The 25906-nt window shown below is 50.7% G+C and overlaps 2 protein-coding genes across 4 annotated transcripts in view; both read left to right on the plus strand.

Annotated features, from left to right (window-relative positions):
- Positions 1-716: 716 nt before the first annotated feature.
- Positions 717-25906, plus strand: part of LOC120946615 (glyceraldehyde-3-phosphate dehydrogenase-like) — a 44977-nt gene continuing 19787 nt past the window's right edge. The window contains exon 1 of the mRNA XM_040361191.1: positions 717-746. The gene's annotated coding sequence lies outside the window, so the exon portion shown is untranslated. The remainder of the gene's footprint in view (positions 747-25906) is intronic.
- On the plus strand, positions 866-25336 carry LOC120946614 (glyceraldehyde-3-phosphate dehydrogenase-like). 3 transcript variants are annotated; one of them, XM_040361187.1, is made up of 13 exons: positions 919-959; positions 4167-4266; positions 6183-6289; positions 10473-10572; positions 13265-13371; positions 15804-15894; positions 17737-17852; positions 19677-19758; positions 19834-19985; positions 23363-23441; positions 23940-24023; positions 24101-24198; positions 25116-25336. In XM_040361187.1, the coding sequence occupies exons 1-13, from the start codon at positions 934-936 to the stop codon at positions 25183-25185; spliced, it is 1212 nt and encodes a 403-aa protein (XP_040217121.1). In that variant the 5' UTR covers positions 919-933; the 3' UTR covers positions 25186-25336. The 3 variants fall into 3 exon arrangements, 2 of the variants coding, with proteins under 2 accessions (XP_040217121.1, XP_040217120.1); XM_040361186.1 differs by having other exon boundaries at positions 19677-19985; XR_005750774.1 differs by lacking the exons at positions 23940-24023; positions 24101-24198; positions 25116-25336 and adding an exon at positions 22657-22908 and having other exon boundaries at positions 866-959; positions 19677-19985; positions 23363-23443.

Below are 25906 nucleotides of genomic sequence, written 5' to 3' on the forward strand. Positions count from 1 at the left end.
TGCTGGTTATTTACATGTAAACACAGGGTCTGCAGGTGAGTCATCGGTACACAACAATAGGGCAAAGCTGGGCAACATTAGTAGCAGCACTTCACACTGAGATATCAAGACACAGCACAGGACTAAAACTTCAAGGGAAAAGGGAATTTAAACTGGGCTAGTTGGCAAGTATGAGGCAGCTGCTTTGGGCCCCACAACAATAACAGGGCCCAGGGCAGCTTCCCCATTTGCCCCGCCTTCAAGACGGCCCTGCTTACAAACATCCGACTTATGGAAGGAGACAACAGGAAGTGAGAGGAAATCTCCCCCTAGGAAGGGAAATTCTCTCCTGTAAGAGGCGTCTCCTCTCCACTGATGCTTTATCACAATCCTTGTTTCACTACAAAACCCAAATTTTCTAAATACAATTCTCATTGGGTGGAGCGACACTTACAAAAAGTACCAGTTCCAAATTACAAACAGATTCTACATTAAGAACAAACCTACAGGCCCGGTCTTGTTTGTAACCCGGGGGGGGGGGGGGGGGGGGGGGGGACCGCCTGCACATGTCGGAGAAGGGAGCGGTGCGCGTTTACTCGCAGTGATACGGTAGCTCAGGTGTGTAGATGTCAGAGCTGAGAAGTAAAAGAATGACTCCGCGCCCGCTGATTGGCTGCTGGTAGGCGGGGTGGGCAGCGGGAGGAGTATATAGGGCGGCTCCGGGGTGACCAGAGCACTCTTCTGCACCAGGACGGTGTGAGATACAGGTGAGGATTGGGGGGGCTCATTGGGATCGATGTTAAGCTGGGTGCTGGCTGTACTACCTGTGGTATGTACTTTATTGTTGTTTGCAGCCAGGTATCCCTGGTGGGGGGGGGGGGTGGTTGTAATTTCTATTAATGGATCTCTTTTCTTAGCAGAACAGGCAACTGACATCTACAGGCAACTGACATTATGCCGACGAAAGTTGGCATCAATGGGTGAGTGCGGTGACCTGTAGAGGTTTATTACCCCCCTGGGGTGTGATTTATATTTATATGTAACGGGGCTCATCCTCTATGAAATGTAACATTTATAGGACTAGAGTCATTGTCCCTCTAGGTATCGGCTGCCACGGGGAGCCATTGGTCCTGTGCCAAGACTCCCCCCCCCAGGGTGTGCCCTAACCTGTATAATTGGGGTGAGCTTGTAAAAGATGAATGTCCAGTGAGGTCTGAAGAGATGGGGCTGAAGGGTTAATGTCAATTGGGGGGGGGGGGGGGGTTGAAGGGTTAATTTCCAATGGGGGGGTTGAAGGGTTAATGTCCAATGGGGGGGGGGGTTAAAGGGACTTGATGGAGGGCTGACTCGAGGAATGATGGGGATGGTTGTCGGGATCTTCTGGTCTCCTGAGAAGCTTTTCTCTACTGTGCATGAAACCCGCCCACCCTCCCCCCCCCCTCGGGATTTGAACCCAAAACCCCAGGTCTGTCCGATCGCCCCTTGGGGTCCACTAGCATTAAGGTAAAGGAGGATATTTAGGGAAAATAAATTTACCTCTACATCCCCTTTAATAAAATATTTTTTATAAGGAGATTTACTGTTCTCTGTCCATGTAGAATATTTTTTAAGCTCCTGAAGAGTTCCCACATGTAACATGCTACAGCACTACAGCACACCAACATGCTACAGCACTACAGCACACCAACATGCTACAGCACTACAGCACACCAACATGCTACAGCACTACAGCACACCAACATGCTACAGCACACCAACATGCTACAGCACTACAGCACACCAACATGCTACAGCACTACAGCACACCAACATGCTACAGCACTACAGCACACCAACATGCTACAGCACACCAACATGCTACAGCACTACAGCACACCAACATGCTACAGCACTACAGCACACCAACATGCTACAGCACTACAGCACACCAACATGCTACAGCACTACAGCACACCAACATGCTACAGCACTACAGCACACCAACATGCTACAGCACTACAGCACACCAACATGCTACAGCACACCAACATGCTACAGCACTACAGCACACCAACATGCTACAGCACTACAGCACACCAACATGCTACAGCACTACAGCACACCAACATGCTACAGCACACCAACATGCTACAGCACTACAGCACACCAACATGCTACAGCACTACAGCACACCAACATGCTACAGCACTACAGCACACCAACATGCTACAGCACTACAGCACACCAACATGCTACAGCACTACAGCACACCAACATGCTACAGCACTACAGCACACCAACATGCTACAGCACTACAGCACACCAACATGCTACAGCACTACAGCACACCAACATGCTACAGCACTACAGCACACCAACATGCTACAGCACTACAGCACACCAACATGCTACAGCACTACAGCACACCAACATGCTACAGCACTACAGCACACCAACATGCTACAAGCACTACAGCACACCTCCAACCTCTCTACACCAAGCCTGTTGTAACCTCAAATATGCCACTTAGAATTTTTGTATATATAAAGGATTAATGTTGGCGATATTGGGGGGCGTTCGCCGTCCTCTATACGTTGAATGGAAAATGTTTTTTTAGTAATAACTTTTTTCAAAACTTTGTAATAAAGAAATGACATTTGTATATTTGATGGTGGTGCCAATAAAGTTTAAAGTTTCAATATCATAACAGCCCATCATAACCAGGACGTGGCACTTTCTAACTACGTTTTGTATCTACAGCGCCACTCTGTGGTGATACAAAGCTACCAGTGGAGGTGCGTCCATAGAGGGCGCAGGAGCGCCGCCCTCTCTCTCTCCTGCACCGCCACTGAGTACAATACATGAATCCATGTAATGTTGCTGCCGCCCAATATTCAGATGCCCCGCCCCCTGGTGCGCGCCGGCCATCTGAATAACGGCAGCTGGTTGGTTTTGGAAGTGCCTATCAGAGCTCTGATAGGCTTTCCGATTACAGCCCTAGGCCGTAATCGGCTTCCAAATAGTTAACCAGGGGACACTCGGGGGGCGTTCCTTGGATAAGACTGACAGGCGTCTCAGCCAATCAGGTTCACCGGTTCTGGTTACCGGTAACCTGATTGGCTGAAGCGTCATCGAGGGCGGGAGAAGACATTGAGGGACCGTGGAAGGAGGATGGCTGACCCCAGAAAGGTAAGTGCCGGGTAGGGGGGGGGGGAATCTGGCAGCATTTTACAGGGCACAGTGGTGACAATTGATGGGCACAGTGGCTACAATTGATGTGGGCACAGTGGCTACAATTGATGGGCACAGTGGCGACAATTGATGGGCACAGTGGTGACAATTTATGGGCACAGTGTTGACAATTGATGGGCACAGTGGCGCCAATTGATGGCACAGTGGCTGCGTTTGATGGCACAGTGGCTGCGTTTGATGGCACAGTGGCTGCGTTTGGCATGGCACAGTGGTGACAATTCATGGGCACAGTGGTGACAATTGATGGCACGGTGGCTGCGATTGATGGCATGGCACAGTGGCTGCATTTGATGGCACAGTGGCGACAATTGATGGCATGGCACAGTGGTGACAATTGATGGGCACAGTGGTGACAATTGATGGCACAGTGGCTGCATTTGATGGCACAGTGGCTGCATTTGATGGGCACAGTGGCTGCCTTCGATGGGCACAGTGAGGCTGCAATTTATTTATTTTTTTTGTTTGTTTGCGCCCCCCCCCAACAAAGAAAAATTGAGCACCAGCCGCCACTGAAAGGTACTTCTGCTCTGCAGTCTGGTTGAGGATTCCCATGGTTCAGGGGAGGCCACACCCCCAGGAGGCTCCTGTAGAGCCTCCTATCCTCACACCACTTGTTTTGGCCTGTCTGGGTTGCTGAGGATGTCCTTAAAGGTGGTATACCAGGCACACGGGTATACCAGGCACACGGGTATACCAGGCACACGGGTACACCAGGCACACGGGTATACCAGGCACACGGGTACACCAGGCACACGGGTATACCAGGCACACGGGTATACCAGGCACATGGTGCTTTTTGGCAAAGATGTTGATGGGTCCACCAAAACATATGGGGGGTGTAAACAGGACACAGGTCAGGGTTACGGCTTTTATTTACTAAATTTGGTGCTTTCGTGCTCCGACACGTACGTTAAGGGTACACATAAGGGTTTCTAATGTCTACTTTCTCTCCTTAGATTTGGCCGTCTCGGGCGTCTGGTGACCCGTGCTGCTTTTTTTTCTGGCAAGGTCGAGGTCGTTCACATCAATGACCCCTTCATTACCCTGGAAAACATGGTAGGTGAACATTTTGCTGTCTCTGTGGGGCAAGAATTGATGTCGGACCTGTCTTGTTTGTAGGGTGGGGGTGTCTCGGGTGGCTTATCGGGAACGATCCTGGGATGGTTTATGCAAACTGAAGGTCCCGCCCCATAGACTAGAGTTCCATCAGATTTGGGGCCCATTCACCCCATTGTATCACAAGACCAGAGGTTCTCACCTCCCGTCCTCCAGGACCCGCTAACAGGCCAGGTTTGCAGGATAACTGAAATACATCCCAGGTGAGATCATTTGCTGCTCGGTGATTGGAGTATTCTAGTCTGCATCTCCCCCCGAGGTAATACTTAAAATCTGGCCTGTTAGTGGTCCTGAGGACAGGAGTTGAGGACCGCTGATCTAGACCACAAGACACTGGGAACTGCAGTGATGGAGCCAATAAGGGTGAGTTTGGACGCGGCCTATCGGGAGGCAGTAGGTGCTTTGCAAGGTAAGTGTGTAAATATGAATACTGCACCTTTGTTGGGTTCCTAGGAGGCGGAGCTAGTTTGCTCCATTGTTTAGAATTCCATATACAGTAAAACCTTGGTTTGAGAGTAACTTGGTTTGAGAGCGTTTTGCAAGACAAGCAAAATGTTTTAATACATTTTGCCTTGATATACAAGCGCTGTCTTGATATACAAGCGATGTCTTGATATACAAGCGATGTCTTGATATACAAGCGATGTCTTGGTATACAAGCGATGTCTTGATATACAAGCGATGTCTTGATATACAAGCGATGTCTTGATGTACAAGCGATGTCTTGGTATACAAGCGATGTCTTGATGTACAAGCGATGTCTTGGTATACATGCGATGCCTTGATATACAAGCGATGTCTTGGTATACATGCGATGCCTTGATATACAAGCGATGTCTTGATATACAAGCGATGTCTTGATATACAAGTGATGTCTTGGTATACAAGCGATGTCTTGATATACAAGCGATGTCTTGATATACAAGCGATGTCTTGATGTACAAGCGATGTCTTGATATACAAGCGATGTGTTGATATACAAGCGATGTCTTGATATACAAGTGATGTCTTGATATACAAGCGATGTCTTGATATACAAGCGATGTCTTGGTATACAAGCGATGTCTTGATATACAAGCGATGTCTTGGTATACAAGCGTTGTCTTAATATACAAGTGATGTCTTGGTATACAAGCGATGTCTTGGTATACAAGCGATGTCTTGATATACAAGCGATGTCTTGATATACAAGCGATGTCTTGATGTACAAGCGCTGTCTTGATATACAAGCAATGTCTTGGTATACAAGCGATGTCTTGATATACAAGCGATGTCTTGGTATACAAGCGATGTCTTGGTATACAAGCGATGCCTTGATGTACAAGCGATGTCTTGATATACAAGCGATGTCTTGGTATACAAGCGATGTCTTGGTATACAAGCGATGTCTTGATATACAAGCGATGTCTTGATATACAAGCAATGTCTTGGTATACAAGCGATGTCTTGATATACAAGCGATGTCTTGGTATACAAGCGATGTCTTGGTATACAAGCGATGCCTTGATGTACAAGCGATGTCTTGATATACAAGCGATGTCTTGATATAAGAGCAGCGTCATGTCACACCTGAGTATAAAAGAGAAGAGAGGCTCCTCCTCTAAGTGTAGCAATATGGTTACATGTAATGAAGGGACAACATTTAGCAACTTATTGCTACACTTAGAGGCGCCTCTCTTCTCTTTTATACTCTGTACAAAAAAATGCTTTGATATACAAGCGCTTTGGATTACAAGCGTGTTTCTGGAACGAATTATCCTCGCAATCCGAGGTTTTACTGTATCTAGATTGTGATGTGGCTGGTTTGGCGGTCTTGCTCGGCCACAAGATGATTGACCAAGTTGACGCTTTTCTAGGCTTCCATGTTCATGAATGACTCCGCCCACGGACGCTTCAAGGGAACTGCGGCGGCTGAAAATGAAAAGACGATCATCAATGAAAACGCCGCCACCGTGTCTCAGGAGTAAGTTCAGAGGGTTTAAGAAAATTTGCCGGCTCTGGCTAATGCCCCAAATTGGGTGGTGAAAAAATGTAGCGCTAGTAAGCAAACAATAAGTGAGAAACCATGGATAAATAAATGAATATAATTGAACCACAGAATAAGTGTCCATTAGTTGATAATGGAAGCACCAAGACAAACAAAGGTCCGTCAGTAGAAAAGATATGACCACATCATCATCATGGAGAAGACATTCTGCACGAAACAAACAGGATTGGATGGAATACTCTTACCGAATGACGTGGATCTGCTTGTCAGCGACAACAGATCGTATGCGCATGGAAGGACTCCACTCGAATCAGCTAAGCTGGATGTAGACCCAATGGTAGGCTCCCCTGCAGGATATCCAGATATGAGGCTGTAGTCCTGGACTGGAGCTTCGCCCTGGGTGGATTCGCTCAGACTCAGACTCGAAGGCAAAGACAGAAGTCTGCTTGTTCCAAAGCGACAATCGATGATGACAAAGTGGTATCCACTCAGAGACAGTGGGCACAATCTTGGAGTATGAAAAAACTTAGTAACCCAGCAGGACATGCAGGGGAAAGAAAAAAACAAAGCTCCGGATGGTGCAGATAAAAGAGGGTAGGTTTTATTGTAGTAAAACCAATATACATAAAAGTGATGACTGTAGCATAAAAGGATAAAAGCAATGTGGAGAGCAGGTGTACCAAATCCGACGCGTTTCGTCCAACTGGACTTCAACTGGGGCATCTCCATATTGCTTTTATCCTTTTATGCTACATTCATCACTTTTATGTATATTGGTTTTACTACAATAAAACCTACCCTCTTTTATCTGCACCATCCGGAGCTTTGTTTTTTTCTTTCCCCTGCATGTCCTGCTGGGTTACTAAGTTTTTTCATACTCCAAGATTGTGCCCACTGTCTCTGAGTGGATACCACTTTGTCATCATCGATTGTCGCTTTGGAACAAGCAGACTTCTGTCTTTGCCTTCGAGTCTGAGTCTGAGCGAATCCACCCAGGGCGAAGCTCCAGTCCAGGACTACAGCCTCATATCTGGATATCCTGCAGGGGAGCCTACCATTGGGTCTACATCCAGCTTAGCTGATTCGAGTGGAGTCCTTCCATGCGCATACGATCTGTTGTCGCTGACAAGCAGATCCACGTCATTCGGTAAGAGTATTCCATCCAATCCTGTTTGTTTCGTGCAGAATGTCTTCTCCATGATGATGATGTGGTCATATCTTTTCTACTGACGGACCTTTGTTTGTCTTGGTGCTTCCATTATCAACTAATGGACACTTATTCTGTGGTTCAATTATATTCATTTATTTATCCATGGTTTCTCACTTATTGTTTGCTTACTAGCGCTACATTTTTTCACCATTTTCTTTCAATTTTTGTCACATTGCTAGTGTAGCTGCTCACCTTTATTTTTATTTACATTTTTCAGATTAGCGCAGTTTTTCCCTTTTTTCACGCCCCAAATTGGGTGCTGTTGGGTTGAAGTATAAAATGGAATATACTGTCTACATTTTGGCACTGTGCCAACTGGAGGAAGACAGATATGGGTTTATCTCGGGCCGATGCCGATATTTAGAAATCGCGGCGGCCGATATATGATGGGGGGGGGGGGGGGCTTCTCCCGTCAGCATGAAGAGAAAGCCAATCACCAGCTGTTTACATCACATGGTAAGGGGCCAGGATCGTCCTCTTACTCCAATCTGTAATCGGCCGAGTCTCATTCGCTGAACAGTGTGAGCTGCGTGCGCCCCGCAGGGTACATCCTCTCCTGCACGCGACGTACATAGACGCCAGTGGCGGTGCTTCCATAGTGGGCACAGGAGCGCCGCCCCCTCTCTCCTGCACCTGTCACTCAACAATAGATAGAATTACGCATCGCATGAATCTATCTATTGTCGCCGCTGCCGCCCCCCCTAACCCCAGGTCTGTCCAATTGCCCCTTGGGGTCCACTAGCATTTTTAAGATCTCAAAGATGGCTGCTCCTCATTACCCCCTTAAAGTCTTGCCCAAGGCTCCACTTACGTCAGAGGGGTTCAGTTTTGCATCACATTTGCCCAACTGATCCCCAGGAGAACGACCCACCCCCTTGTAAGATCCCCCCCACCACCCGCATTACCTCCTTGCTGGAGCCGTTTGCTCAGTTGCCCCACCAGGCTAATGGTCCACCTTTCTCAGGGGCGTTCCCTGTTTCCAAGAGGAGGACTGTCATTGGCCACTGCTAAAGCCAATCACAGTCCTGCCAGCCCCGTCCACCATCTGGGGGAAGAAGACGACTCGATTGGTTGCCACTTCCAATCTCAGAAAGAAGGGATTTCGCTGTGATTGAGAAAACCAATCAGGTGACAGTTTGTGGAATTATTGTTGAGCTTCTGGGAACTTTGTGGTTGTAAATGTGCAATTTATTTCCCCCAAATATCTTCCTTTACCTCAGTGCAGTCCTCCTTCACTTACCTCAGTGCCGTCCTCCTTCACTTACCTCAGTGCCGTCCTTCACTTACCTCAGTGCCGTCCTCCTTCACTTACCTCAGTGCCGTCCTCCTTCACTTACCTCAGTGCCGTCCTCCTTCACTTACCTCAGTGCCGTCCTCCTTCACTTACCTCAGTGCAGTCCTCCTTCACTTACCTCAGTGCAGTCCTCCTTCACTTACCTCAGTGCCGTCCTCCTTCACTTACCTCAGTGCAGTCCTCCTTCACTTACCTCAGTGCCGTCCTCCTTCACTTACCTCAGTGCCGTCCTCCTTCACTTACCTCAGTGCCGTCCTCCTTCACTTACCTCAGTGCCGTCCTCCTTCACTTACCTCAGTGCCGTCCTCCTTCACTTACCTCTGTGCCGTCCTCCTACACTTACCTCAGTGCCGTCCTCCTTCACTTACCTCAGTGCCGTCCTCCTTCACTTACCTCAGTGCAGTCCTCCTTCACTTACCTCAGTGCCGTCCTCCTTCACTTACCTCAGTGCCGTCCTCCTTCACTTACCTCAGTGCCGTCCTCCTTCACTTACCTCAGTGCAGTCCTCCTTCACTTACCTCAGTGCCGTCCTCCTTCACTTACCTCAGTGCCGTCCTCCTTCACTTACCTCAGTGCCGTCCTCCTTCACTTACCTCAGTGCAGTCCTCCTTCACTTACCTCAGTGCCGTCCTCCTTCACTTACCTCAGTGCCGTCCTCCTTCACTTACCTCAGTGCCGTCCTCCTTCACTTACCTCAGTGCAGTCCTCTTTCACTTACCTCAGTGCCGTCCTCCTTCACTTACCTCAGTGCCGTCCTCCTTCACTTACCTCAGTGCCGTCCTCCTTCACTTACCTCAGTGCCGTCCTCCTTCACTTACCTCAGTGCTGTCCTCCTTCACTTACCTCAGTGCCGTCCGCCTTCACTTACCTCAGTGCCGTCCTCCTTCACTTACCTCATCCTTCCATTTTGCCTTTAAATGTCCTTATTTCTTCTGAGAAATCCTCACTTCCTGTTCTTCTGTCTGTAACTCCACACAGTAATGCGAGGCTTTCTCCCTGGTGTGGAGTGTCGTGCTCGCCCCCTCCCTTGGATTACAGGAGAGTCAGGACGCTCTCTACGTTGCAGATAGAGAAAGGAGCTGTGTGTTAGCGAGCGTCCTGACTCTGCTGTAGTCCAAGGGAGGGGGTGAGCACGACACTCCACACCAGGGAGAAAGCCTCGCATTACGGTGTGGAGTTACAGACAGAAGAACAGGAAGTGAGGATTTCTCAGAAGAAATAAGGACATTTAAAAGCAAAATGGAAGGATGAGGTAAGTGAAGGAGGACGGCACTGAGGTAAAGGAAGAGATTTAGGGAATTTTTTTTTTACCTTTACAACCCCTTTAAAGGTGGTATACCAGGCACACGGGTATACCAGGCACACGGGTATACCAGGCACACGGGTATACCAGGCACATGGGTATACCAGGCACACGGATATACCAGGCACACGGGTATACCAGGCACACGGGTATACCAGGCACACGGGTATACCAGGCACACGGGTATACCAGGCACATGGTGCTTTTTGGCAAAGATGCTGATGGGTCCACCAAAACATGGGGGGGGGGGGGTCAAGCAGAACACGGGTCAGGGTTACGGCTTTTACTTACTTTTGCTCTTTCGTGCTCTGACACGTACAAGGGTTTTCTAATGCCTACTTTCTCCCCTTAGATTTGGCCGTCTCGGGCGTCTGGTGACCCGTGCTGCTGTTGCGTCTGGCAAGGCCAAGGTTGCTCACATCAATGACCCCTTCATTACCCCGGACAACATGGTAGGTGAACATTTTGCTGTCTCTGCGGGGCGAGAATTGATGTCGGACCTGTCTTGTTTGTAGGGTGGGGGTGTCTCAGGTGGCTTATCGGGAACGATCCTGGGATGGTTTGTGCAAACTGAAGGACCCACTCCATAGACTAGAGTTCCATCAGATTTGGGGCCCATTCACCCCATTGTATCACAAGACCAGAGGTTCTCACCTCCCGTCCTCCAGGACCCGCTGACAGGCCAGGTTTGCAGGATAACTGAAATGCATCCCAGGGGAGATCATTTGCTGCTCAGTGATTGGAGTATTCTAGTCTGCACCTCCCCCCGAGGTAATACTTAAAATCTGGCCTGTTAGTGGTCCTGAGGACAGGAGTTGAGGACCGCTGATCTAGACCACAAGACACTGGGAACGGCAGTGATGGAGCCGATAAGGGGAGTTTGGACGCGGCGTATCGGGAGGCAGTAGGTGCTTTGCAACGTAAGTGTGTAAATATGAATACCTGCACTTTTGTTGGGTTCCTAGGAGGCGGAGCTAGTTTGCTTTTAAATCAGCAGCAGGGGCGTTTCTGGTTGGCAAAAAGACCAGGGGCTTCAGCCCGAAGACCAAGGCCGCAAACCGGGGGGGGGGGGGGGGGGTCTGGTGTATGTGACGCTGGCTTTTTTTTTGGCTGGCCCTTGACCTACCAGACCTACCTACACTGACCTACCTGACCTACCTACACTGACCTACATACACTGCCGGTAGTGACCTATATACACTGACCTACCAGACATACACCGACCTCCTACCTGACATACATATACTGACATTTACATACACATTACACTGTTTGACCTACCTCAGCTCAGCGGTGTCACAGCAGGCAGTCAGTCATTCCGTCAGTCGTCAGAGGAGGAGCCGAGGAGAGGAGGAGAGCCGAGGAGCCTGGAGGGGAGGAGAGCTGAGGGAGGAGAGGAGAGCCAATGAGCCTGGAGGGGAAGGAGAGCAGAGGACCCTGGAGGGGAAGGAGAGCCGAGGAGCCTGGAGGGGTAGGAGAGCCGAGGAGCCTGGAGGGGGAGGAGAGCCAGAGGAGCCTGGAGGGGAGGAGAGCCGAGGAGCCTGGAGGGGAGGAGAGCCGAGGAGCCTGGAGGGGAGGAGAGCTAAGGAGCCTGGAGGGGAGGAGAGCTGAAGGAGGAGAGGAGAGCCGAGGAGCCTGAGTAGAAGAGCCGAGGAGCCTGGAGGGGAGGAGAGACGAGGAGCCTGGAGGGCAGGAGAGCTGAGGGAGGAGAGGAGAGCCGCCCACCTGAGCGCCGAGCGGGGATGTGGCGCGGTGGCCGCATTGTAATTCCCACCTTCTGGACCCTGCAGCGCCTCTGCTGGATGTCACACGTCCGCTGTCGCGCATTGGACCAGTGGGACGTCCATCATAGGCGTTGCGCAGGCTCCAGAAGGTGAGACCTGCTATGGCACTCGGCGAGTCGACAGGACTCGGCCGCACTCGGCCACATTTGACGGCGCTCGGAATCAGATCGGTCCCGGCGCTCGGGGCTAACAATGGAGACCTGCCATCATGAGACTCAGGACTTTTTGGGGGTCACATTCGGGGCTTTAGCCCCCCCTAGCCACCCCCTCCCGACGCCCCTGATCAGCAGTGTTGTACTTTTGTTATGTGCTGACTAGACAAGATCTTCAGCAGTCTAAACCAGTCTAAACCTCATAATGGTGTGAGATGCGCCCCCCCCAGCTCAGTACTGCTGGCCGTTACAGGGCAGGTGCCTGCTCCCCCCCCCCCCAGCTCAGTACTGCTGCCCATTACAGGGCAGGTGCCTGCTTCCCCCCAGATCGGTACTGCTGCCCATTACAGGGCAGGTGCCTGCTCCCCCCAGCTCAGTACTGCTGGCCGTTACAGGGCAGGTGCCTGCTCCCACCCCCCCCCCCCCAGCTCAGTACTGCTGGCCGTTACAGGGCAGGTGCCTGCTCCCACCCCCCCCCAGCTCAGTTCTGCTGGCCGTTACAGGGCAGGTGCCTGCTCCCACCCCCCCCCCCCAGCTCAGTACTGCTGGCCATTAAGGGACATATTTCCATAGATGAGCACACAGCTGGGGGACAAGACATGCCACTCCTGGGGTGTTGTAGGCTTTGGTGAAGTGTTGGAAATGGGGCGTCTCTAATATGCCACAGTAGCTATAAATCCGTCACTGATACAACCCCCTCCTCCTCTTATCTGAGCCCCTTTTATTTGGGGTCCTCCATTGTTTAGAATTCCATATACAGTAAAACCTTGGTTTGAGAGTAACTTGGTTTGAGAGCGTTTTGCAAGACAAAATGTTTTAATACATTTTGCCTTGATATACAAGCGATGTCTTGATATACAAGCGATGTCTTGATATACAAGCGATGTCTTGATATAAGAGTAGCGTCATGTCACAGCTGAGTATAAAAGAGAAGAGAGGCTCCTCCTCTAAGTGTAGCAATATGGTTGCATGTAATGAAGGGACAACATTTAGCAACGTATTGCTACACTTAGAGGCGGAGCCTCTCTTCTCTTTTATACTCTGTAATAAAAAAAATGCTTTGATATACAAGCGCTTTGGATTACAAGCGTGTTTCTGGAACGAATTATCCTCCCAATCCGAGGTTTTACTGTATCTAGATTGTGATGTGGCTGGTTTGGCGGTCTTGCTCGGCCACAAGATGATTGACCAAGTTGACCCTTTTCTAGGCTTCCATGGTCATGAATGACTCCGCCCACGGACGCTTCAAGGGAACTGCGGCCACCGAAGGTGGAAAGTTGATCATCAATGGAAAAGCCATCACCGTCTCTCAGGAGTAAGTTCAGAGGGTTTAAGAAAATTTGCCGGCTCTGGCTAATGCCCCAAATTGGGTGCTGTTGGGTTTAAAGCGGAGTTTCACCCAAAAGTGGAACTTCCGCTTAATCCACTCCTCGCCCCCTTACATGCCACATTTGGCATGTCATTTTTTTGGGGGGGGAGTGGGGGCTTCAGGAGGAGTGGGACTTCCTGTCCCACTTCCTCCTTCCGCCGAGGGGCTGCTAAGGCGAATAGTCAGATCACCTTTTGGCAGCCCCTCCCTGTAGGCGATCGCCTGGGACATGTGACAGGTCCCAAGCGATCGCCTGTCCAATCGGATGGCGCAGCGCCGCTCACGCCTGCGCAGTGGGTGTCCGGCCGTGAAGCCGAAAGCTGTCACGGCCGGGTGCCCACACTTAGAATGAAGACGCCGGCCGGAGAGGGGGGGAGAGGAGCCCTGGTCGGCGCGTCGCTGGAACGTGGAGCAGGTGAGTGTATGTTTATTAAAAAACAGCAGCTATACTTTTTGTAGCTGCTGACTTTTAATAAACATAAAAAATTACTGGAACACCCCTTAACGTATAAAATGGAATACTATCTCCATTTTGGCACTGGCCCCCCATGCGCCTCTATCCCCCTATGATGCACTGGTCCCCCATGCACCTCTATCCCCCCCATGATGCTCTGGCCCCCTATGCGCCTCTATCCCCCCCTATGATGCACTGGTCCCCCCATGCACCTCTATCCCCCCCATGATGCTCTGGCCCCCTATGCGCCTCTATCCCCCCCTATGATGCACTGGTCCCCCTATGCGCCTCTATCCCCCCCATGATGCTCTGGCCCCCTATGCGCCTCTATCCCCCCTATGATGCACTGGTCCCCTATGCGCCTCTATCCCCGCTATGATGCACTGGTCCCCCATGCACCTCTATCCCCCCTATGATGCACTGGTCCCCCATGCACCTCTATCCCCCCCATGATGCTCTGGCCCCCTATGCGCCTCTATCCCCCCCATGATGCTCTGGCCCCCTATGCGCCTCTATCCCCCCCTATGATGCACTGGTCCCCCTATGCGCCTCTATCCCCCCCATGATGCTCTGGCCCCCTATGCGCCTCTATCCCCCCTATGATGCACTGGTCCCCCATGCACCTCTATCCCCCCATGATGCTCTGGCCCCCTATGCGCCTCTATCCCCCCTATGATGCACTGGTCCCCCATGCGCCTCTATCCCCCCCATGATGCACTGGTCCCCCATGCGCCTCTATCCCCCCTATGATGCACTGGTCCCCCTATGCGCCTCTATCCCCCCCATGATGCTCTGGCCCCCTATGCGCCTCTATCCCCCCCATGATGCTCTGGCCCCCTATGCGCCTCTATCCCCGCTATGATGCACTGGTCCCCCATGCGCCTCTATCCCCCCTATGATGCACTGGTCCCCCTATGCGCCTCTATCCCCCCCCATGATGCTCTGGCCCCCTATGCGCCTCTATCCCCCCCATGATGCTCTGGTCCCCAGCAGAGCTCACCTCCTCTCTCTGGCTAGTTAACTTCAGCGTGACTGAATACAGACATGCTCCTCGGGAGTCGCACTGAGAAGCTCATCATACGATCCGGAAGGACGGCGGCCGCACACAGCTGTGACATAAGCTTCCTCGGCACTTGTTCTCCTGGTCTTTCCTTCCCCCGCTCTCCAATCTGTCTGCTGCCACGGAGAATCTATATGGAGCGCAGGGGAAGGAAAGACCAGGAAAAGGAAGCTTATGTCACAGCTGTGTGCGGCCGCCGTCCTTCCGGATCGTATGATGAGCTTCTCAGTGCGACTCCAGAGGAGCGTGTCTGTATTCAGTCACGCTGAAGTTAACTAGCCAGGGAGAGGAGGGGAGCGCTGCGGGGAGGGAAAGACAGAGGAGCGGGGGGGCGGCGGTCCGCCGTCACTGAAGCCGGCCCACTGTAGTCCCTGTAGTCCCTGTAGTCCCGATGGCCAGTCCATCCCTGCCTCCACTATGCAGCTTGTTTTGTACAGAGTGGCCTCCGATCCTCCTCTTCTGGGTTCCCTCGGCGGCTGTCTCGGCTCCTCCCCGCATGAGCTAACCCCCTTCATGGGAAGAGCTCTCCCAAGGGGGTTAGCTTGCGGGCGCGTTCCCGTGATACAGCCGGCAGGCCATAGCCGCCGACTGTATCACTCGGCCCTGCCCCCCGGCGCGGGAGCCAATGGCTGCACTGCTATCAATCTATCCAATGAAGAGCCAAGAACAGCCTGAAGACAGGGGCGAGTAGCCAGCGCGTTCACGGCGCGGGATTTTCGAGGGCTCAGGTAAGTAAACCGGGGGGCTTGTAAGCATCGAAGTTTTTTCACCTTAAAATCAAATCCAATCCACCCCACTTTCCACGGAATAAAGTTACTTGTAAATTGTTTTGCTGCAGTTGCTAAAGTTCTCTTTCCCTCCTAGAAAGGACCCCGCTGCCATCAAATGGGGGGAGTCTGGTGTGGACTACGTGGTGGAATCTTCCGGGGAATTCACAACCATTGAAAAGGCTTCTGTAAGTAACCCGGAGGTGTCAGTCCATCCTACACAACTCTCAAATTGTAGGCAGAAGGTTCTAAACTTTATTACAAATACAGTAAAACCTCGGATTGCGAGGATAATTAGGTCCAGAAACATGCTTGTAATCCAAAGCGCTTGTATATCAAAGCATTTTTTTTACAGAGTATTAAAGAGAAGAGAGACGCTTCTAAGTGTAGCAATAAGTTGCTAAATGTTGTACCTTCATTAACCACTAAAGCCCCGGACCATTATGCGGGTTAAGGACTCTAACGGTCACCACCGTGTACGATATTCCTATTCCATCAACCCACGACAGCTTATCCGACAGTCCGACAATCCAGCAGACACGATTTATATGGATTTCCCCAGAATAAACGAGACATACGCTCTGTTCTCTGGTTTCAAAATGTATGAATGCTTTAATGGAAAATTCTCAGGTTTTTATACAGTTACAAAGCATGCTTCAGTAGTTACAGGGACAATGAAACTCTCCACCCCCAGCATCACACAATGGGGCTTCAATCACATTCTTTTAGATAATGACATTCAGGTGAGTTAATTATCCCCCAGACGTTCGGACTCCACCAATAAGCGATTCACCTGCACAATACACATTCCTATGTCAGACATTTTGGCACCGATCTGACATAATTAACATGACCTAATTACTACAGTTGACAAGTACATTCCACACTGTGTTATTAGCATACATAATGAAAGGTCTTAGGAGCAGACCTAATTAGCACAATGGACACAAAACAGTATTAGCATCACACAATGGAATGTCCAGGAGCAGACGCAATTAACACCTCAAAAGCATGTGTCCCCCCATTGAATGAAAACACTCCATTTGGAGTCAGACTTTACCAACCTGTAATATTCCAAGATATCCTGCAAAACATGAATTATCATTTATCAGTCACCCTATGCCCAAAAGGGGCACAGGGTGACCCTAGACCCAAGAGTCATTAGTGACGCTGGCACAGGAGTACCCCCCATCCTTCAAAAGTCTCTGGGTGTCACAAGTCATTCCGTTACAAGGACCTGGCCCCTTTTTGCGATTCGGCACTGCGTCGATTTAACTGACAATTGCGCGGTCGTGCGACGTGGCTCCCAAACAAAATTGGCGTCCTTTTTTCCCACAAATAGAGCTTTTTTTTTTTGGTGGTATTTGATCACCTCTGCGGTTTTTATTTTTTGCGCTATAAACAAAAATAGAGCGACAATTTTGAAAAAAAATCTTAATTTTTTACTTTTTGCTATAATAAATATCCCCAAAAAATATATAAAAACATTTTTTTTTTCCTCAGTTTAGGGCGATACGTATTCTTCTACATATTTTTGGTAAAAAAAATCGCAATAGGCGTTTATCGATTGGTTTGCGCAAAATTTATAGCGTTTACAAAATAGGGGGTAGTTTTATTGCATTTTTATTAATATTTTTTTTTTTGTTCCCAAGAGCCCCGTATGGCAACCCCACCTTTTTTTAATAATTTTTTCCATTTATATATATATTCATTTTTTAATTCTTTTTTTTTGTAAGGGGCACAGAGGTCCCCAGGGCGGGCCACCCCCCCCCCCCAATTTGTGGCACGGCACCCCCCCCCCGTTCTCAATTCACGGCCCCCCCACTTCTCAATTCGCTTCTCACCCCCCCCCCCCCCCCCCGGCTCTCTACTCCAGGGGGCCCATGCCTGAAGCTGTGTAAGGGGCCCCATAATTCCTGATGGTGGCCCTGTTTGTGTGTTTGCCTCTAGTCTGTTCTTCATGTCTTGGTGGTGCTCATAGCTGACTCATAGGGCTGCATTAAGATCCTTTTCTTCTCCCCCTTTATCAGGCTCACTTGAAGGGAGGAGCCAAGCGTGTTATCATCTCCGCTCCTTCCGCTGATGCCCCCATGTACGTTGTTGGTGTCAACCATGAAACCTACGACAAGGCAAACAAAGTTATCAGGTAGGTTCCATATTTTGTGATCGTATCCTTTAGACTTGTTGCCTTTCCCAGTAAGGGGTAAAGTGACCAGATCTCCAAAGCTTTTGACCCCCTTATTCTGGGGGGGGGGACAAAGATTGCCGCTCCAGCCTTTCAAATCTAAACAGGAACGCCCGTCACCCGCCCTAATGGAAATCACAGGTGCTTTGGTGGTTGCATAATTTAGCGGCCTGTTACTTTTTAGCCGGCGCTGCTTTAAATTTAGAGGGTAGTCTGAGAGTTAGTTGACTCAGACCGTGTGATTTTTTCCAAATTTTGGGCCTCTGTTCCAGCCATGGCTGTACTGTGAGTGACCACTATTGTTGTTTGGGGTGTCATTACCACAACAAGCCAAGGGTGGCAGCAGTCAGGTCAAGGTGTTTTGGGTGTTTCCCTTCGGCAGCCAATCAGTGGGGGTTGATCGTCCCGCTGTGCATGCTGTAGAGGAGTATTTAAGGGACAGACGCCATTGGACCGGGGTCGTCGATCACTGGTCTGTCGTCCCACCACCCCCCCATGAGTGGCCCTCCTAGCCGGGGGTGCGTGTTCATGTGTTCCTGGCTCCGGGACCATGTTGTTCCGGGGTTGTGATCTACTAAGTAGGCCCGGTAGTCAGACTGGGTCTACATTTGCAGAGTGGTCCTGTGCTGTCCGTCCTGAGGGAGGAAGCCACTCGATGAAGAACCTGTCTTGGAGAGCACCGAACACGAGGCTGGTATCTCAGGAGAGGCCTTGAACTTCATCGAAGGACGCACCACTACTGAGAGGTTGGATGATGGTCGCCTGTCAGTTCTAAGTTCATAAGAAGTTAATCGGGAGAGGTCCGGGTGCTGAATCCTGTGTTGAGAGGATTTTGGACCGAATATACCTCCATCTTTGGGAAGGTCTGTGGCAGAGACTTTACCAATTTCCGTGCACCATCCTGGCTGCTAGGCTGGTGAGAGAGGCCTATCCAGGGGCACAATACCCGCTCTGGCTAGAGTGGCAACGAAAGCTGCGTTGCTGGAAGCGGGAGTGTTTCCGGACAGAAGTTGTGCACCTGAACCTCTTACCTGTTACCCTTCCACCTCTTCAACTCTTCTTGTATTCTTTTACCAAGTTCAGCAAATAAATCAAAGAAAAAGTTGAACTTCTTCTCAACTCTCATCTGATACCCTAGACGGCAAGGAAATAGAGGTAACACGCCACCCAAAACAAACCAGCAGCTCCTTCGGGTGTAGTGATACACGTGGGGGCTCGTCCGGGGGTAGTGCTACACGTGGGGGCTCGTCCGGGGGTAGTGCTACACGTGGGGGCTCGTCCGGGGGTAGTGCTACACATGGGGGCTCGTCCGGGGGTAGTGCTACACGTGAGGGCTCGTCCAGGGGTAGTGCTACACATGGGGGCTCGTTCGGGGGTAGTGTTACACATGGGGGCTCGTCCGGGGGGTAGTGCTACACATACTTTAAATGAGATGAAAACCACTCAAATCTTCACTTATGGCTACACAGAGGTTGTATTGGAGGTAATACTTGCCCCGTCATGCCCTCAATCCTGTGGCAGCCATTGGCCTACAGAAGAAATTGGAGCAAAGCACAATGCAGGGCCTGGCATAGTGGCTGGTCCTTCATTGTTCTCAAAGCTGTGACTTCCTCTTGACTTGTCCGTAGGGATATATTTAGGTCTACAACAGGAAGATGATGAAATGGGGGGGAATCAGATTGAGCGAATCTTTTAGTTTAACATCTATTGCCAACCCAAGAAATGCCTAACAACCAATGGGTGGGTATTGGTTATGCCGGACTAATGATGTGCTATCTTCTGCAGCAATGCCTCCAGCACCACCAACTGCCTGGCTCCTCTTGCAAAGGTCATCAATGACAAATTTGGCATTGTGGAGGGGTTGGAGGTAAGTCCAGTTTATGAATTGTCGTGCCTCTGGGAAGGTGATCCTGAACTTGCTGTCTTTGTCTTTTCCTTCCAGACCACCCTCCATGCTTACACTGCTACACAGAAGTGCGTAGACGGACCATCTGGCAAAGAATGGCATGATGGCAGAGGTGCTGCACAGAACATCATCCCATCATCCACCGGTGCTGCCAAGGCTGTCGGCAAAGTCATCCCTGCTCTGAACGGGTATGTCGGCCACTCTGCAGAGATCTGTCTCTGAAACTAAAGCCTGCAAGTACTCCAGTGTTGCCAACTGTCAGTATTTTTACTGGCAGCCATTAAAAAATTGGCACTTTTCTCCTGCCCGTAAATGCCAGTAAGAGGCAAAGGCTGCCAGTAAAAAATATTTTTGTGACACTCAGCTCGGAACTGTGCATATGCAGCTTGGGTCCGGAGTCAGCTGAGATCATTCCAAGTGCCTGCGCAAGTGTGTTCGGGCGTTGTCGGCGGGGGGCGGGTCTGGTGGAGGCGGTGTCTGAGCGTGTCGTGTGATGTCATGGTGCAAGGGAGCCGAGTGGAGCGGCCAGAGCCTTGTGTGTGGGTCTGCAGGACAGGAAAAAGGCAAGTCAGGGAGCAGGACTGTCAGTGCTATTTGGACTGGAGGGGGACTAAGGGGACCATCTGGCATGGAGAGAGACTGTCGCTGTCACTCAGGAGGGAAAATAAGATTCTTCCACCTTATTCTGCCCTCCGAAGATGATGGCTGATGCTCAGTGTGCACCCATTTGTGTGTCGAGGGCCACCCGCCGCACCCAATTGTGTGTCCAGGGCCACCCACCGCACCCATTTGTGCATTGAGGGCCACCCAATTGTGTGTTGAGAACCACCCGCCGCACCCATTTGTGTTTTGAAGGCCACCCGCCGCACCCAATTGTGTGTCGAGAGATACCCGCCGCACCCATTTGTGTGTCGAGGGCCACCCGCCGCACCCAATTGTGTGTCAACGATACCCACCGCACCCAATTGTGTGTCGAGGGCTACCCGCCGCACCCAATTGTGTGTCGAGAGATACCCGCCGCACCCATTTGTGTGTCGAGGGCCACCCGCCACACCCAATTGTTTGTCGAGAGATACCCGCCGCACCCAATTGTGTGTCGAGAGATACCCGCCACACCCACCCATTTGTGTGTCGAGAGATACCCACCACACCCATTTGTGTGTCGAGGGCCAACCGCCGCACCCAATTGTGTGTGTCGGGAGATACCCGCCGCACCCAATTGTGTATGGAGGGCCACCCACCGCACCCATTTGTGCATTGAGGGCCACCCAATTGTGTGTTGAGAACCACCCGCAGCACCCATTTGTGTATTGAGGGCCACCCGCCGCACCCATTTGTGTATTGAGGGCCACCCGCCGCACCCAATTGTGTGTCGAGAGAAACCCGCCGCACGCATTTGTGTGTCGAGGGCCCCCCGCTGCACCCATTTGTGTGTCAAGGGCCACCCGCCGCACCCACTTGTGTGTGTAGAGAGATACCCGCCGCACCCAATTGTGTATGGAGGGCCACCCACCGCACCCATTTGTGCATTGAGGGCCACCCAATTGTGTGTTGAGAACCACCCAACGCACCCATTTGTGTATTAAGGGCCACCCGCCGCACCCATTTGTGTATTGAGGGCCACCCACTGAATCCATTTGTGTATTAAGGGCCACCCGCCGCACCCATTTGTGTATTGAGGGCCACCCACTGAATCCATTTGTGTATTGAGGGCCACCCGCCGCACCCATTTGTGTATAGAGGGCCACCCGCCGCACCCATTTGTGTATTGAGGGCCACCCAATTGTGTGTTGAGAACCACCCGTGGCACCCATTTGTGTATTGAGGGCCACCCACCGCACCCATTTGTGTATTGAGGGCCACCCGCTGCACCCATTTGTGTATTGAGGGCCACCCACCGAATCCATTTGTGTATTGAGGGCCACCCGCCGCACCCATTTGTGTATTGAGCTATACTGAACTATACTATATTGAAAATAACTGGAATTTGCACTTAAAACTGTCATTTTGTAACTTTTGAAACTGCCAGGAAAAACTTGGCTCTGCCAGTAAATTTTGGGATCCGTGTCAGTAAATTTCAATCTGGTAGGTTGGCAACACTGAAATACTCCCCACTTGTCTCTGCACACAAGGCCACATTTTTGGGGGGGGTTCTCCTTTTGCAAAGCAGTGTCACGGTCTACAAGTACAATCCTCATAGCATTGACCTAGCATCGGATTTCTGTTGCTGTGCACACCGTACCCAAAGCCGTCTTTGCCATGCCCTGTTTGGTAGTCTACTGTCTGCAGTCTCCACGTCTCCTAGCCTGTGCAAAAACCCAACTATTGAATGAATGAATGAATGAAAAACTTATAAAGCGCGGCGCATGCGAACTGAATCGCTTCTGGGCGCTAGTTGTTCGTGTCTCATGACATCAAAAGAGCAGAGTTTTGATCCGTCTTCTGAAAGTCAGGTGGTTTTCCTCCAACCGAATGCTGGTTGGTAAAGCGTTCCATAGTCTAGGACCTTGGAAAGCAAACCTTCTTTCTCCTTTGGACTTGTATTTGGTTTTTGGTACCCTGACCAGATTTTGGTCGGTGGATCGCAGAACGCGATTCGAATTGTGAGGTTCTATCTTGTCGCAAAGATATTGCGGAGCCTTACCATGGATGCACTTATGTGTCAGGCAGAGTGCTTTGAATGCAATTCTGTCTTTTACTGGCAGCCAGTGAAGGGTTCTCAGCGAAGGTGAGATTGATTCCCATTTTTTTTTCCCAGTCACCAGTCACTATTGGTGACGTGAAATGCTAGTTACCTGGCTCTGAACGCAGCATCGAAATGTGTAGGTTCCTGACTAAAGTGTGCCCCTTTCCCCACAGTGGTGTCAACTTCACTCCTCTCCTGCCGGTAGCTGGGCACACAAATTAATTTCAGGATGTTGAGCAGAGGGGGGCTCGCCATCCTGAATGAACACGGTGAGCGATTGGAACCATTCACTCACTGATGAAGTCCCGATCCATAGGGACGCAACGCGTACGGATGGGAGTTTCGTGACGTCACCAGCAGGCCACCGCACGCTCGTTTTCTAATATACACGCTGTTTCACCTGGCACTGGATTAGTGCCGTGTTTGTAAGTTTTTATTCTTATTTTATCATTAAGGCAATTTCTTTTGCGGAGAGCACTATGTATTGTTTTTAGGATTTCGTGATCCATTTTTTTCCTCAGTTTAGGACGATACGTATTCTTCTACATATAAAAAAAGGGAGATTTCATCCGGGGCCCTGGGGACCACCAGGCCCCTTAGAGGTGGGGGGGGGGGGCTTTGGGTGCTGACGAAAAAAGAAAAAAAGTGTAAAAAAAAGGGGGGTGCCACCTGGGGACCACCGGACCCCTTAGAGGTCGGGGGGCTTTGGGTGCTGACGAAAATAAATAAATAAAAAAGAGGGATGCCATCCGGGCCCCTGGGGACCACCGGGCCCCTTACAGGTGTACTGCCTGCACCCCCTGATGGCACCCCCTGCTTTACAGCAAAGTAAACTGAGGCGGTCATCGGACTGACTTGGAACTTTTTTTCCCTTCTCAGAAAAATCACCGGCACGGCCTTCAGAGTCCCCAGTCCCAACGTGTCTATGGTTGACCTGACCGTCCGCCTGGAGAAGCCTGTAAGTGTGAACTAAAGATCCCAGCAAGACTAATGGAGCCCTGCACCCCTCCCCCCTTTCTTCCTCTAATGCCCCGTACACACGATCGGATTTTCCATCTAAAAAACCTTGGATGATTCTTCCGACGGAATTCCGCTCAAGTTTGGCTTGCATTCACACAGCCACACAAAAGTTCTCTGAATTTTCGACTCTCAAGAACGCCGGCGACGTACAACACTACGACGAGCCGAGAAAATGGCGTTCAATGCTTCCGAGCATGCGTCTGAATTTTGCGCGGCGGAATTGCATACAGACAAACGGAATTTCCGTTAAGGGATTTTTTTCCATCGGAAAAATTGAGAACCAGCCCTCAATCTTTTGTGGAAATTCCGACAGTAAAAGTCCGATGGAGACCACACACGGTCGGAAATTTCCATTCAAAGGCTCACATCTGACTTTTGCTGTCGGAAAATCCGATCGGGACAGTACAGGGCATTACAAATGTCTTTCGCGTTTCAGGCCAAATATGAAGACATCAAAGCTGCAGTGAAGGCCGCGTCTGAGGGACCACTGAAGGGAATTCTGGGATACACCGAGGAGGAGGTGAGCGTCTCACTGATCACATGTAGAATGGAGGAACTCCTGGAAACATCTTTCTAACTTTGATACTTTTTTTGCAGGTCTTCTCCAGTGACTTCAACGGTGACACCCATTCCTCCATCTTTGATGCTGGCGCCGGCATCTCACTTAATGAGCACTTTGTGAAACTGGTTTCCTGGTGAGTTTTAAAATAAGGACACTTACCTGTCCAGCATGTCGGCACCCGAGGCCCACCTGTCCCTCAGTCCTCGGATGCTGCCGCCGCCCCCATCTTCGGTAAGGGAATCAGGAAGTGAAGCCTTGCGGCCTCACTTCCTGGTTCCCTACTGTGCACGCGCGACTCACGCTGCGCAATACCACTGGTCCCTGCGGTCTTCTGGGACCCATGTTTCTCCCAGAAGACAGCAGATGGGGGCGCCGGACGTGGCGTAGACTACTGCAGATAATGCGGGGGTCTATGCCCAGAAGTGGGTGCAAATACCTGTCTTAGACAGGTATCTCCCCCCCCCCCCCCCTGAAGGCTGCCAAATGTGACACAAGAGGGGGAGGGGTCTGGACAGCGGAGGTTCCATGTTTGTGTGGACCTCCGCTTTAAGTCTACCTCGCAGGACCATTCCTAGGCTTATTGATTATTTAAGACTGTTTTTATTGCACTTCTGGAATTGCTGGTTCCAGGATTATGATTCTTTATGAGTTACTTTGCCTCTCCAGTCACAGAAGCCTTTGTATTGCATGAACTCGTTCACATACAAAAGCTTCTCTGAATGGGCAGGCATTGCAGCTCTGTGTGCCCCTCACCTCCCACAGTCTCAAGTGTCGGTGGAAGATTATCTTTTCGGTTCTGTGATATTACACTTTGGACTTCTACTGTCTTGGTGTCCCATGGGCAGGGGGTGGATTTTCCTTTTGATGACCCGACTCCTAAACCTGCATCTAACCTAATCGTGTTTTGCTAATATTGCAGCTCTAGAAAACGAACCATCTAATGGGTTTAAACCCTTTAGCGGAGCTACAAAGTCTAGTATCTGCTGAATTGGTACTGAAGATCGTATAACCTCTGCTGCATCTTCTGATCTGGTTTTCCTTCTCTTGCAGGTATGACAATGAGTTTGGTTACAGCCACCGTGTGGTGGACCTCATCGTCTACATCGCTAGCAAGGAGTAAAGTCTTTGTCACGGTCATCCCATCTCCTGTCACTGCAGGGCCCCAATCTCTCACCCCAGTGGTTTTGTCTTCATCACTGAAGGGGCCCAGAGTCACCCCTTACTAGTTTGTCTGTCAGTTTCTGTGTAATAAATAAATTGTGAAACACTGAGAGCTGAGTCTGGTCTCTTCATGGTTGTGGGTGGCCTGGTCTCTTCATGGTTGTGGGTGGCCTGGTCTCTTCATGGTTGGGGGGTGACCTGGTCTCGTCTCTTCATGGTTGGGGGGTGGCCTGGTCTCTTCATGGTTGGGGGTGACCTGGTCTCTTCATGGTTGGGGGTGACCTGGTCTCTTCATCGTTGGGGGTGGCCTGGTCTCTTCATGGTTGGGGGTGACCTGGTCTCTTCATGGTTGGGGGTGACCTGGTCTCTTCATGGTTGGGGGTGGCCTGGTCTCTTCATGGTTGGGGGTGACCTGGTCTCGTCTCTTCATGGTTGGGGGGTGACCTGGTCTCGTCTCTTCATGGTTGGGGGGTGGCCTGGTCTCTTCATGGTTAGGGGTGACCTGGTCTCTTCATGGTTGGGGGTGACCTGGTCTCTTCATGGTTGGGGGGTGACCTGGTCTCTTCATGGTTGGGGGTGACCTGGTCTCGTCTCTTCATGGTTGGGGGGTGACCTGGTCTCGTCTCTTCATGGTTGGGGGTGACCTGGTCTCTTCATGGTTGGGGGGTGACCTGGTCTTG

Source organism: Rana temporaria, chromosome 8, assembly GCF_905171775.1.
Source record: "Rana temporaria chromosome 8, aRanTem1.1, whole genome shotgun sequence".
In the NCBI taxonomy this organism is placed as follows: domain Eukaryota; kingdom Metazoa; phylum Chordata; class Amphibia; order Anura; family Ranidae; genus Rana; species Rana temporaria.